We start from the raw sequence: 15,640 nt of genomic DNA, 5'->3' as shown, positions 1-15,640 counted from the left end.
TCTTTTATTCTTCTTTTACCTTTCCCCACCCCTCATGTAACAAAACAGTGACCAAAATTCAAAGATTTAGCTGAAGACTCTTTGGTTTTTTTGGTGAGCTGAACTTTTTCTGATGAGTTCGTTTTTTCCTAAATTTCTTTGAAAACACGTTATTTTGGTCTCAATCAAAAGCTTGTGTTCCCCAAATAGAAATCCCATCCCTAGATTTAGCTAAAATTATCTAAAAGTTGGTCATTAGGTGACTAATTTATAGGCTTTCTCCAATTAAAGTTACATTCTCTTTACTTTTCAATTTTCAGTTTTGATTTTTGAATTTATTTTTAATTTTCTATTTTGATAATTTGTTTTTAAAAAATTAAAAACACCTTCTTTTTGTCATTTTAAAAAATTATTTCTTAAAACAGAAGATTAGAAAATGTATTATCTTAAAAATTTTGAAAATAAAATTTTAATGATATTTTATTCAATAAATTTAATTATTCAGTAAATTAAAAATATTTGATATTAATATATTATTAAAATATATATATGTTAAAATTAATAAATTTTGTAATATTTTTTTATTATAATAATAAAATATAAATAAATATATTTTAAGTTTAGAATTTGTTTTGCATAAAAATACTGAAAATAACTTTTGGTTGTTTTAAGTTTTCTTTACAATTTTTTTGTTTTCAAAAATGCATTTTTAAAAACAGTAAAAAGAACATATTTTCATTATTTTAAAAAATTAAAAACTAAAAATAACTTAAAAATAATAAAGATAACGCAGCCTTAACCTCTCAAACTAACTAATGAGAGCCTAGAAAAACACTAAAAGTTATAGGGTACTCATGTGCCTTGCCTTCGTTGTAGATCGCTATCGAAATGCGTAGGTTGCTCTAGTAATGGAGCAAGGACCCCACATTTCTTTTTAGAAATTTTGCTTGGGCCCTTTCAGTCTTTCAATTATTCTTTGATGCCTTCTCAAAATTACATTTTGGTCCATGCCAGTCTTTTAATTTCTTTTATGTAGTCCTTTAAAATTGTTGATTCCTACATTTGTTTTCATTTTGATTTACAATTTTAAATTATTCTTTTAAAGAATTACCAAATTGTCATTCCTCATTAATTTTTTATTTTAAAAAAATTTCATATACCTATTTGTATGTTCATTTACAAAAATTTGTAAAATTTTTTGGGTATTAGAGAAAATGATGCAACAATGGACTTTTCAACAATTTTTGATAGTTTCTATTGAAGATAAATGATGAACAGTGATCAATAATACGGTGGGGGGGATCGGTTGCAAGTTTCTAAGGCCATAACTAAAGCATCGCTACCAGTGATTGGCAAACCAGAGCAAAAAGGGAGTCACGTGGAATTTTTGAAAGTTTTCCAAGTTTCCAAAGTGACACTTTATCCCAAAAGTTTCAGAGTTATTACACATAGATCCATTATTTTTCTCTTTATTATGCATATGACGTCTGGTTTCCTTTAAATTGCACTAACACCTTGAAATTTTCATATTATTATGAATAAAACTATTTAATTAGCAAAAATTACACCATATTCTTGAAATTTATGCATAAATGTGAAGTTTATATTTATTGCGTTAGAACCCATTTTTAAAGGTGCCCATACATGTATGGTCATATATATAATTAGCATTTATGACTTGATGGATAAATGGTCGTAGTTGTTAACAACGAGATGATTAGTATTCTACCTTGACCAAATCAAATGATGTAAATAAATAATAAATAATTATTATCATCTCATTTGTCATATATAGGTGTGAGAAGTTTGTGCATGTCATGTACACAACAACAAATTTTGATTTTTTTTTACAAATTTTGTCACAGTTAAAAATTCAATTTTCCTAGTAAAAAACAATTAGCTACAAAATTTTATTCGTAGCTTGAATCATAGCCAAAGCCTTGTAAGTAATAGTATTTAGCTATGATTTAATGTTTCGTTGAAAATAATACATTTTTCATTACGATCAATGAAATATAGAGAAAACATTGGTTTTGTACTACGATGTATATCGTAGCTAATTATATTGATTTTCATAGGTGGTGATGCCAATTTTCGTAATAGATAACACAACTTTTATTACAAATGTCAAATTATAGAGAAAATACTTATTTTTCACTACATCAATTCGTAACTAAACATACTAATTTTCGTAACAAATTGATATTCGCATACCAAATTTTGTAGAAAATTAATTTTCTTTACCAATATTTTTGTAATAAAAAAATAAATTTTGATAGTTAATTCTATATACAGCTAATATACTACTATGATATCAGTAAATTTAATTTCGTAGCAAAAAAAAAAAAATCCCTAAGATCAAATGCCAATATTCTGCCTAACTTCGGTCAACCTAAAATAAACTTCAGTTGACCTAACTTACTCATGAACAGATACAAACATTCTGCATTATTTTAGTTGACTTAGGCTAAATCATTAGTTGAATTAAGATACATAACCATGAAAAACACATATTTTTCTTCACAATGAGATGATAAAATATATTTATATCATACAAATATTTGTATTGTCATCAAAATCATATTTTTTTATCCTTAAGCTTAACCGGGGTAATGAGTAGGAACCCATTGACTAGCCTACTGGGTTAGTAAGAGGCTACTTCATTTCTTTTTGACATCCTTGCTTCTACTAGTAAAGAGCAAATGAGTAGGTAATAGAGATGAAATAAACATGAATACATAAGTTTAGTAAAGCATACCATGGGTACATAGGTGCAAATGATGTGATAAAACATTTCATTCAACCATGGAACCCAATTGATCTGGCAAATGCCTCACTTATAAATAGCTATCGAACTTTTAACCTTTTTCATCCGAAAAGAATATGCTACGTCCAACTATGGCTAGTTGTAAAGTTTTTCTAAGAAACATAGTCTTATAGTTATGCTCACCCTAAATAGTCCTTACTTGTCTCCTTTGTCATTTTTTCAGCTTGGGTTCCATTGTTGCGGTGATTCCCAAAATCGTCTCTATTTTATGTTAAAAATTAAACTTGCTCTAATCTTGATTTCTTGCTTAATTTTCCATAAATAAGGATATGTAGGGTCAACATTAAGTTCTAAGGGTTTTCTTTTAAGGAAACTAGAGCTTGAAACCTTGGCAAAAAATGAAAAATATGCTCATCGAAATTTGTCCTCTATTTTTACTCATAGCTATTATTGGTAGCTTATTAGACTAATTTCTCATTATTTTTTTGTTTCCTTCTTCGACACAACTTGGTCACCGATACTGAAGTTTTCTACTAAAACTTCTCATTCATCTTATTCCTTGATTATTTTCTCTCTTATTTATCATTTCTCATGGCAATTTGCTCTCTATGTGTCATGTATATATGTATATTTCTATTATTTGCACATAAGCCCCTTTGGTTCAACATTATCTTTAATGACCCATTTTTTTTAACTTAACCCTAGAGTTTTCAAAACTTTCATAAATACCTTTGTCACATGCCCCAACATTTATTAATTTTGCATTTAGAGCAAAAAATTTACATATTCAAGTTTCTCAAGCTATTGAGAATTCTCAAAAATATTTTTTGGGTCTACCATCTAGGGTCCACTTGCGCCTATTTGAGCTCATTGAATTTCACTTGTACTTCTCATCCCACGTTGATTGAAAATAACATATAATATGAGATGTTATAAGTGATAAGGTTTCCTTGTCACTGAGAAAAATATGGATACCTTTGTTGTCGACAAGAAAGATCGTAAAAAGAATATTTATAACCATTTGATAATGGTTGGGGTGGAACTGTTTGGTGATGTATGGGGAGATTGAACCAATTGAGAGATAAATAAAACAAATAGAAACAAATGTGAAAAAGAGAAAGACATAAACAATCATGGATGTTCTTTAACGATGAGAGAGAGACGATTGGTTGTCACCAATGAAAGAAAAATAAGAGCAAAATAGTTGAAGTCACAAGGGTAAAATGGTATTTTTACTTTTTTTTTTATTTAACAACAAAACTTTTAACATGTTTCAAATGTTAAAAGGATTTGTGTGTGTGTGTTTTTTTTAATTAAAATCAAGCATAGTGAATGTTATTTAGTTGCTTGAGCTAATTTATGGGTGTTTGGCTTACTGGTTTGATCGCTTATAAGCTATTGATTTAACTTATAAGTTGTAAAACTTATTTTTTAAAGTGTTTGACAACATCCAACAATTTTAACTCTATTAACTTAAAAACTAATTCACCATTATTTGGCAAAAGCTCCCCCCAACTATTCCAAAAACACTATTATGAGTTTGTTGCGTTGACTAATTATATTACTTATTTACCCTTAATTCATTGCATATATTTACAACTCTTATCCCATAATTTTCTTCGCCTCCATTATTAGCGTTGCTTTCCTCTTTTCCTATATTTTTCTTCACATCCTTCATTACCAATGTTGTAGCAGATCGGTTATTGCTTCTAGCAGATTGCGATCGCCGTCACCAAATCTCATAACTTGGTCTCGTCCATCGCCGTCTCTTACTAGTAGATTGGCTGCTGCAAGCTGCCCCAACGTCGTTGTTGTTGTCTGGATCTCTTCAATTGTTGCATCTCCTATCACCTTATACTTCTAGATTGGCCATTGTCGTCGCTTTCATCTCATCTTTCGGCTCTTCTCACAGTCACATCGCCTCTACAACCTTTTTCGTTCATTACTGCCTCCTCCGTTTACTATATATATATAACATATACATTTTAATGTGTATTAAATTAATATATTTAATATTGTTATTAAAAATTAGTATTTTTATGAATTTTATTTACATCATTTAACAACATTTCTATTTTCATATTTAATTGGAATGTTATAATCCTATCAATTGGACAATCATGATAATTGTATGTAAATTTTTATTTTTTTTCTACTAACCATTTCTATACACGTATGAAAAAATTGAACTTCAATTCAAATATATTGTGTCTTATCTAATTTTGGATTTTATAATTATCAAATTTATTTAATTATTAATTATTATATCTTATCTAATATTGTAATTTTGTAATATATATCAAATTTATGGGCTAAACACATATAAATTTCTAAAATAATTTATTTAAATGTTAATACTTTATATGTATTGATACAATATAAAAATAAAGAATTTTATATAATGTCTCAACATATATATTTAATATTTTTATGAATTAAACATAATTTTAAACATAAAATATTATATTAATATTGATGAAGAGAATGCCCTCGGTCCAATAATTACGCCAATGCCCCAGACGGATACCCAGTGGCGGTCAGAAGATACGTTTCCTAATAGGGAGTTTCGTCTGTGATCTTCTTGTTTAAATCTAGAAGACACATGGCAGACAAGCATCGCCACGTCTGTAATACCCCGAGAGCCTAGAGAAGTTAGTATATATCGAGGATAATGTAAGGAAGGAAACAACACCAGCTGGATACCTTTTGGGCTGAATGTTGGCAAAGAACTCCCAAGTTAAGCGTGATTGACCTGGGGTAATCCAGGGATGGGTGACCCCCCTGAGAAGTTCGTGTAGGCCCATCAGGGTAAGTTGTTCTGGTCCTTCCTATTGCTCGAACGGGATGTTACAAATGGTATCAGAGCCGACCCCCGAGCCTCTGAGCGCGGTGGTGGGGCAAACCTCAGCGAGGAAGCTGAGTCCTTGAGGGGGGGTGCATGTAGGCACCTTAGGCGAATCTCACATCGGCCATGCATCGGGGGGAGATCTGGGACCAGTTGTAAGGTCGCATGACGAGGACGTCATGTGCTTAAGGGGGGGAGAATGTAATACCCCGAGAGCCCAGAGAAGTTAGTATATATCGAGGATAGTGTAAGGAAGGAAACAACACCAGCTGGATACCTTTTGGGCTGAATGTTGGCAAAGAACTCCCAAGTTAAGCGTGCTTGACCTGGGGTAATCTAGGGATGGGTGACCCCCCTGGGAAGTTCGTGTAGGCCCATCAGGGTAAGTTGTTCTGGTCCTTCCTATCGCTCGAACGAGATGTTACAACGTCAATCGGATAGGCACTCAGTAAAGAAATCTCCGAGACCGTAGGAACAGACTAACTCGCCGAAGGTCATGGAGGCAGCAGCTATCTCGAACTCCTCGGAGACGGATACTATTACGAAATCCTTATCAGGAAGGTTCCGAAGAAGACGGAAGGGAGATCCCTCTATGATCCCTATCTCGAGAAAAGGTTAAAAGGGGATGCGAGGTAAGAGAAAGAGGATTCCTTTTCTTTTCTTGAACATATAGTTTGAGTAAATACATTTAATCCTCAATTGAGAGATACCTGACTTGATCGTCGGAGGTTGGCCGGGGGAACAAGTCCCCGTCTCCATTGCAGGTACCTCTGAAGAGGCAAGAAGGAAATGTGCAGCTACCACTTCATAAAATTAATCATCAAATATATTTTTTAATAATGATGTATAAAGTATGTTATCAAATTGACATCAATTTATAATATTTTTATTAAAATTTAATATTTTTTTAAATTTTATTTATATTATTCAGTAATATATTCATTTTAATATTTTTATCAAGTTATGACAGTTTATCAGTTTTTATAGATTAGATATATATAATTATATAACTAATAATTTAAAATATATTTGTCTAAATAAATTATTAGATTAAATGTTATTGAACTTTTAAAATTCACCCCTGGTGACAAAAAAAACTAAGCCAAACCGCCTCTTTCACTATTTGAATTTGAAAGCTGCGCAACGGTAGCAGCGAAGGCGGCGGGACCCATAATTAAAGAATGGCAATTGCGTAAATTGGACAAGCAGGAAGCCTATTTTAATGGGACGGGCGTCCTGCTTTGAAGTTGAATCCTGGTTTAAAGCAGACAAGGCTTCTCTCTCTCTCTTTTTTTTTTTTTTTTTTTTGTTTTCAGTAAAATTAGGGAAGATGCCGTTTCACTTTCACTGGCTCGCTCTCATTTTGCAATGCAAAATAAATAAATAAAAAAAACGACGAACATATCGTGAACGTGGGGACTACGAAATTAAATTATAACAAAACACTGAAATTTCCACGAAATCTTTGGAGCCTTCGATTCGCTGTTCCCTAATTTGGTTAGAGGGCGGGAAGCCGAAATCACCGTACGTGAAGTTCCGTGCACTGCTCACTAAGCCTTAATCCAATCCTCTTCTCTCTCTCTCTCCTCTTCTCTCTCTCTCTCTCTCTAGGGTTTTTCACAGCTCCGTATCTCCCTGCTTCAAAATTCAAATCGTTCTGGTCTAGGGTTTCTGGTACTGAGGAGGAGCAAAGATGAGTGCTGTTCGCAAGGGGTCGAAGGTGTGGGTGGAAGATAGAGACCAGGCTTGGGTTGCTGCTGAAGTCGTCGATTTTGTGGGAAAACATGCTCATGTCGTCACCGCCTCCGGGAAGAAGGTGAACCGCCTTCTCTCTTTTTTCCCCTTCGTTTTGTTCCAGAGAAAACGAATCAAAGACCAGAGCGGAAGGAGTCGCCCGGTGTGTATTAAATGAAGTGCTTGCTTTTAACTGGTTCTGTGTAGGTTTTGGCAATTCCGGCCAAGTTGTTTCCGAGGGATGCGGAGGCGGAGTTCGGTGGAGTCGATGATATGACCAAATTGACTTATCTGAACGAGCCTGGGGTTCTTGACAACTTGGAGCGGAGATACTCTCTTAATGAAATATATGTAAGGGAAATTATGTTCTTGAATGCTATTTGTTCTGTTTCACCATTTGGCTGCTGGAATATGCTTCTGCTCCATGATTGGGCTATAGTTGTACCTGACTTAATTGCAGTATCTTGTTGTCTATATTTATGAGTAATTGACATTTCCGGATTGGTGGTTACACGAATTAAAATGACTTCCTTCGTTTTTTTTTTTTTTTGAGTGGATAGCAACATTCAAAGGACCTTATAAATGTAACTGTTCAAATGTGGCAATTGGAAACCTCAGAAATGATGTGCCTCTACAGACTCATTTTTGTGGAAATTCATTTTTGTTTTTTAATGTACTATTTCTCTTAGAATATCATATGATTTAACAATACACTAGCTATTTATTATATTTTCAAATCTGTAGGTGCAAATTATGGCTGCATATGTTGTCATTCAATTATTAATGGTTTAAGAAGGTCCAATAAGTGAAACACACTCCCGCACCTGACACTCATAATTGAGTTATATGTTGCAAATACTTGTATAAGTCTTTTAGCTGCTTGTTTACAAACAAGCTAACTTGCACTTCTATAATTTCTTTTTTCCTTCTGCTTCTTATATAGAAATTAGGATTTCAAAAACTTGTAAAGCAATATTTGGCTTCTTATATTAATACAATATAAGAAGCTGCTGTTGGAGCTCCCACACGCCACCCCTCTGCGCAATCGTCCACCCCCACGCGTCGGTGCGTGAAGGCGCTCGCGTCTGCTGGCTGTTTTCTCTCGGCTTCTCCAGATCAGCTCGCCTCCCTTACCCAGGCTTATTCCCGATGTCAAATCCTCGCTATGTTTGACCTTAGTGACGCTGTTTCTGTTGGTGCTACTCCCACAATCGCACCTGTTGCCCCTGCTGCTTCTCAGTCCTTTATTGTCTCCAATATTAGAATAACCAATATCACTACTGTCAAGTTGATAGGGTCTACCAATTATCTCTCATGGGCAGCCTCTGTCAAAATGTGGTTCAAAGGGCAAGGCCAAGCCGATCATCTTACCACAAAGGTTAAAAGTGTGTTGGAAGCCAATCGGGCTAGATGGGAATAAGTTGATGCCCAGTTATGCAGCCTCTTATGGCAGTCTATTGATCCATCCATCATGCAGCTCTTTCGCCTATTTAAAACTTGTGTTGACGTATGGAAGGAAGCTGAAAAATGTTATACGAATGACATTCACATTTGTACACTGTGGTCTCTAATATCAAGCATTTGAAGCAAGAGTCGTCCATGGAATCTTATTTAGGACAGGTTTGGGCTCTTATGCAAGAATTTGATGCTTTTTTTCCCATTACTACGATCAGAACTAAACAGGTTGCTCAAAGAGAGAAGTTTTTTATGGTTATTGCTCTTTCCGGTCCAAAGCCAGAATTTAACGCCATCAAGCATCAAATCTTGACCAGCTCCACTAATCCTACTATGAAGGACTTTTTTTAAAAGATTGCTGAACATTACCGGTGCACATGGTATGTTCTCTTCTTCTCATGTTGTTACTCCAGCCGAATCTTCAACCCTTGTGTCTCATGCTGTTGAATTTGATTCTCATACTTGTGTGATTAAGGACAAGAATATCGGACAAGTGCTACTTAGAGGGCAGCCTAAAGATGGGCTATATCAACTGAATTCAGCTATTGCTTCTGTTGATTTCAAGCTTCTAGCTCATTCATTTAGTCCTAAGTCTCTTGTACGCAGTACATTTCCTTCTACATGTAATCAGTTTCCTTTTCAAAACTGTAAACAATTCGCTTTTTCTAATTCAGGACTATCCTCTACTGTAAATGTAAATGTTGCCCAAACTAATCATGCTTGCAAGCAGTGGCATGCAAAATTGGGGCATCCTTCACTCAATGTACTGCGATTGGTGTTGAATAAAATTCAAGTTCCATTTTCTTTGTCATCTCTTTCTTTTTGTGATTCTTGCAAAATTGGTAAGCTTCATTAGCTTTCTTTTTTTGATTGTGAAATCACAGTAGTTAGACTACTTGAACTGGTCTATTCTGACCTATGGGGGCCTTCTCCCACTTTATCAACCGAAGGATATCATTACTACATTGTTTTTGTTGATGCCTACACTTGCTATACTTGGCTATACCTTCTAAAGTTAAAATTTGATGCTTTGTCAGTTTCATTACCTTTCACAAACTAGCTGAATTTCAGTATAATGCTAAGATTAAAGCTTTACAAATAGATAATGGGGGAGAGTTTAGAGCTTTTCTACCTTATTTACATTCACATGGCATTCAATCTCGTTTTACCTGCCCTTATACCTCTTAGCAGAACGGTGTTGTTAAAAGAAAACACCGTCACATAGCTGAAATGAGACTTACTTTGTTAAGTCATGTTGCCATGCCTCTTAAGTTTTGGGTAGAAGCTTTCCAAACTGCAGTTTATCTTATAAATCCGCTTCCCTCAGCTCCTCTCAAGTTTCAATCACCCTTTGAGATGTTATCTCTTAAATCACCCAATTATCTCTTCCTTCAGCCTTTTGGCTGTGCATGTTTTCCTTATCTTCGTCCCTATGCCAAGCATAAGTTCAGCTTTCATTCCACTAAATGTATCTTTATTGGGTATATGCATGGTTATGCAGGCTATAAATGTTTGCATCCTTTTGGTTGTGTCTATGTTTCTAGACATGTTCTCTTTAATCCAGATGATTTTCCTTATTCTAGTTTGTTTCAATCTGTTTCTTCTTCATCTGGTGTTCTTTCTCTTATTCCTGGTCGTCCATCTACTTCGGTATTTCAGTCATTCCCTTCTTTTTCTTTCTCGTCATTTCCTTCCTTTGCAGTTGCACATCCTTCGGGTTCTTCCTCCTCATCTTCTCCACCTTCCGCAGCTTCATCTCCTGCTACTTCTACTTCTCAGCCTTTACCTACTGTCCCTCAACTTCATTCTTCTCTGTCCTCTTCATTCTTGCCCTCTCCATTGTTGGAGCCTTTTTTGGTGTTGCCAGCAGCCTCTCGTGTTCCTAAACCTTCTGTTCATCCTATGGTCACCTGATCCAAGGCTAAACTTCTTACCACTACATCTCCTTATGCCTTAGTGAGCTCTTTGGAACCTACTACTGTTCATGAGGCCTTCTTAGATTCACAATGGGTCAAGGCTATGGAAGAAGAATATACTGCCTTACAACGTAATCACACTTGGGATTTAGTTCCTTTCTCTAACGACATGAATGTTATTGGTTGCAAGTGGGTTTTCCGGATTAAATATAAGGGAGATGATACAGTTCTTCGTTACAAAGCACGTTTGGTGGCCAAGGGATTTCATCAAAATCCTGGCATTGACTATGTTGAGACTTTCAATCATGTTGCTAACAATTCAAGTGTTGTTTTCTTTGGTTGTTACTTTTGGCCGGGACATCCAACAAGTGAATGTTAGCAATGCCTTTTTGAATGTTGATTTGAGTGAGGATGTCTTTATGTCTCAACAAGAAGGGTTTGTTAATTCTCAGTTCCCTACTCATGTTTGTAAGCTGAAAAAATCTCTTTATGGGTTAAAACAAGCACCAAGGGCCTGGTATACCAAGTTGAGAATTGCCCTACAGTCTTGGGGTTTTGTTAGAGCTGTTTCAGATTCCTCCTTGTTTGTTAAGAGAACTGCTAAGTTTGTTCTATTTGTCTTAGTCTATGTTGATGACATACTGCTTACGGGTTCAGATTCTTTAGCCCTTAGAGCTTGTATTCAGGATTTGAATACACATTTTGCTCTCAAAACGCTGGCTTCTGTTAGCTATTTTCTTGGTTTTGAGGCTCATCGTAACACTAATGGCCTTTACCTCACTCAAACTAAGTATACAATTGATCTGTTAAAGAAAACTGCCATGTTAGATTGTAAGCCTTGTGAGAATCCAGTTAACATAGTAGACTCTTTAATTGATGAGGGTAGTCTTTCTCAAATCCTTCTCTCTATCCCATTGTGATTGGTTCCTTGCAATATCTCACCTATACCAGACCGGATATTGCGTTCATTGTTAATCAGCTTAGTCAGTTTCTTTCAGCTCCTAAGCAGCAACATTGGGTTGCTTGCAAGCATCTGCTTCGGTATCTTAAAGGTTCTCTCGGTTTGGGGTTGTTCTTTTCTCTCTCCTCAGTTGATCTCTCTCTCATAGTGTATATGGATGCTGATCACGCAGGTTGTCGAGTCACTTGTCGATCTACCAATGGGCTATGCGTGTTCATTGGAAGTAATTTAATTATATGGAGTTCTCGTAAGTAGTCGGTTGTAGCTAGGTCAGTAAGAGAAGCTGAATACAGAGCAATTGCTCAAGGTGTGACTGAAATTATGTGGTTAACATCCTTGTTTTCAGAGCTTGGCTATTCGTGTGCTCATATTCCTGTTCTCTGGAGTGATAATCTAGCTGCTAAAAGCATTGCTGAAAATCCTGTTTTTCATGCTCGCACTAAGCATTTGGAAATTGATCTTCACTTTGTGCGGGAGAAAGTTGAGGATGGGGAGGTTGAAATTCGCTATGTTCCTATTTACTATCAGATTGTTGATGTTTTTACTAAAGGCCTAGCTAGAAGTTGTTTTTAGCTTTTATGTGATAAGCTTCGTCTAAGGATATCTCCTATTCAAAAGCATGATCTTTCAGGAATCTCTCTCAAGTCAACAGTCAAAGAGTAGCTTGTTTGTTGTTTGCTTATTGTCTGCTGATTCTCCAAGTTGCACAAGAGTCTAAAGTTCTTACTCTATGGGGTCAAATTTGAGGGGGAATGTGAGAGTATAATGGGTTTCTTATTGCGTTGTTATGTTGCTGTATATGTTGTTGCTTCTGTTTTGTTTATTATTGTTAGGCGGTTATAAGGTGCCTCGGTGTATGGGCTCATTACTAAGGCAACTGCTATAAATAGCAGTGTCTTCTCTTTGTTGTATTGTATTCATTTTTGATTTCACTGGTGAACATTGAGAGTTTGTTTTTCTCTCTTTGTTTTCGATTCTAAATTCCTTTCAAGCTCTTGCGTATTGTTTCATGAACCGCTATCTTATGTCTGTTGATGTCACATTCTTTGAACAACAATCCTTCTCGGTTGCTTAGCCTGATTCACAGGTTCTTGACCAGGTATTGCCTATTCCTTCTCTTTCGTTGCCCTTATCGGATTTGTCTATCTCTTCCTCGGTGGACGAAGACTTCCATCTTCCGGTCCACACTCCCCGGATCCTCCACTTCTTACTTATCATTGTCATCCTCATCCTACTCTTGGCACCGGTATTCCTCTTGACTGCGACTCTCCTGACTCGCTCTCTCCGTCAGTGGTCACTCCTGCCATGCATCTTGAGCCCGGCAGCCTTCCTATTGCACTCCGCAAAGGTACACGGTCTACTCGCAATCCACGTCCTCTTTATAACTTTTTGTGTTATGATCGTTTATCACCTACTTATAGTGCTTTTGTTTCGAGCCTTTCTTCTGTTTCTATTCCTAAAACCACAAGTGAAGCCATGTCCCATCCTGGTTAGCTCCAGACTATGTTAGATGAGATGGGTGCTTTGCATTCTACTTGCACTTGGGATTTGGTTCCTTTGCCACCAAGAAAGACTCCCGTTGGTTGTCAATGGGTGTTCACCCCTAAAGTGGGCCCTGACGGATAGGTGGAACATCTTAAAGCCCGCTTGGTTGTCAAAGGCTTTACACAGATCTATGGGCTGGATTATAGTGATACCTTATCTCCAGTTGCTAAAATGGCTTCTGTTCGCCTATTTATTTCTGTGGCCGCCACGCGTCATTGGCCGCTCTATCAATTGGACATTAAGAATGCCTTTCTTCACGGTGATTTGCAAGAGGAGGTTTATATGGAGCAACCACTTGGTTTTGTTGCTCAGGGGGAGTCCAATGTAGTTTGCAAACTCAAGAAGTCTCTCTATGGCCTGAAACAATCTCCACGAGCCTGGTTCGGCAGGTTCAGCACTATGGTTCAAGCCTTTGGTCTCACTCGAAGTGAAGCTGATCATTCAGTTTTCTATCGATATTCTTCTTCTTTATATATCTATTTTGTTGTTTATGTAGATGACATTGTTGTCACAAGGAGCGATCAGGTTGGTATACAAAATTTGAAGGAACATCTCCATTAGCACTTTCAGACTAAAGACCTAGGCAAATTCCAATATTTTTTGGGTATTAAAGTTGCTCAATCAAGAGATAAGATCTCAATCTCTCAGAGGAAGTATGCACTTGACATCTTAGAAGAAACTAGTATGGTGAATTGCAAATTGATTGACACCCCAATGGACCCAAATGTCAAATTCTTGTTGGGACAGGGGGAGTCTTACTCAGATCCTGGAAGGTATAGAAGATTGGTAGGCAAACTGAATTATCTCACAGTCACTCGTCCCGGTATTGCTTTTGCTGTGAGTGTGGTGAGTTAGTTTCTCAGTTCTCTATGTGATTCTCACTGGGATGCTGTCATCCGGATTCTGAGATATATCTAACAAGCATCGGGTAAAGGGCTACTCTATGAGGATAAGGGGTACATAGACAGTGCCGGCCCTACTATAAGGCCAAGTAGGCAGCTACTTTAGGCCCCCAATTGTGAAAGGCCCAATTTTTATTTTTTTTTTAATTTTTAATAATAAATAATTTATTAAAAAATTAAATATAAAATATTAATTTTATATTTCCTTCCCATACTCTCTGTTCAATTTTGTACAACAATTTTGTACAATTGTCTTACCAATTTTATAGTGTATTCATAGTTTTCAATTCTTAAACCCACCCATTAAACTCACTTTTCACTTCTCCTTCCCTTCCCCCCCTCTCTTTCTCTTTCTCTCTCAAAATCCCAATTAAATCCATTTTTTCCTATTCTCTCTCTTTCCAATCTTGGTCAATGGCTCACTGCATGTTCTTCTTCTCACTTCTCAGTGCCCCATCTCTCTCTCTCTCTCGTGCTCGCTTCTTCAAAGTTTAGGCTTCAGACTTAGTTTTCACAAACTCATAGTACGATTTGCTGCCTCGCTTCAAGCCTTTAACTTCAATCTTCAGGCTTTGTCGCTTCAACAGATTGCGGACAACAACAACAACTTCTGTGTTCGATAACTTTGATTTTTCTTACTTTTAACTTTTATTTTTGGGTGTATAACATATGTTGTTTTTCAGGTTTTCGTATTCTTGTGTGGGTATTTTTTTTGGCTTTAATTTATTGATTATTGTGTTGTGGTTATTGATTAACAGCTAAATTAGTTGTCTTTCTTTTATTTTTATTACTTTTCAACCAACATGTATCTCCAATCATTTTTATTTAACATAGATGATTTGAGATGGATTCTAATATAAATTTATAATACATTTTTCATGGGTCTAATGTAAATTTAAAAAAAAAAAATTATTAGATTATTTTTAATATTTAATTAAATTACTCATCTAATTTATAACTAATAATTGTAATAATTGAATTAATGTAGGTCTACCAATAATATTTTTTTACCCATAGTATGAATTTGATGTTGAATACAAATTTAGTAAAATTAGACGATGTTTTCAATTTGTTTTAAAAAAAATTAATAAATGAAAATAAAAAATGACATCAATTATGTAATTGATTGAAATAAAAAATTAACAAATTTTGACATCAATTATGTAATTGATTGAAATAAAAAATTAACAAATTTTGTATTGGATTGAACTTTAACTTTTTTTTTTTAATTTAATGAAATGATGAATTTTTTTTTTTAAAAATATGTGTTATTTATTTTTTTATAAAAAAATTAATACTTTTAAAAAAGCCTCAAAATTTTTTTTTGCCTAGAGCCCCCAAAGTGGTTGGGTCGGCTCTGTACATAGATATTTGTTGTTATGCAGATGCAGATTGAGCCTGTTCTTCTTCTGATTGTTGGTCGACCTCTAGATATTGTGTTCTTGTGGGAGGAAATTTGATTTTTTAAAAAAGTACGAAACATAATGTAGTAGGTAGATCCAGTGCAGAGATAGAGTATCGGGCTATGGCTTATGC

At 35.3% G+C, this 15,640-nt stretch overlaps 1 protein-coding gene across 1 annotated transcript in view; it reads left to right on the top strand.

Moving 5' to 3' along the window:
- Positions 1–7,043: 7,043 nt before the first annotated feature.
- Positions 7,044–15,640, top strand: part of LOC127813300 (myosin-15) — a 145,619-nt gene continuing 137,022 nt past the window's right edge. Inside the window, exons 1-2 of the mRNA XM_052354213.1 lie at positions 7,044–7,407; positions 7,533–7,676. Coding sequence (XP_052210173.1) covers positions 7,285–7,407; positions 7,533–7,676 — 267 coding nt within the window. The 5' untranslated portion in view covers positions 7,044–7,284. The remainder of the gene's footprint in view (positions 7,408–7,532; positions 7,677–15,640) is intronic.

Source organism: Diospyros lotus, chromosome 11 (genome assembly GCF_014633365.1).
Source record: "Diospyros lotus cultivar Yz01 chromosome 11, ASM1463336v1, whole genome shotgun sequence".
Classification (NCBI taxonomy): Eukaryota; Viridiplantae; Streptophyta; class Magnoliopsida; order Ericales; family Ebenaceae; genus Diospyros; species Diospyros lotus.
The sequence above is the reverse complement of the archived record's forward strand: the minus strand, read 5'-3'. Positions and strand labels throughout refer to the sequence as shown.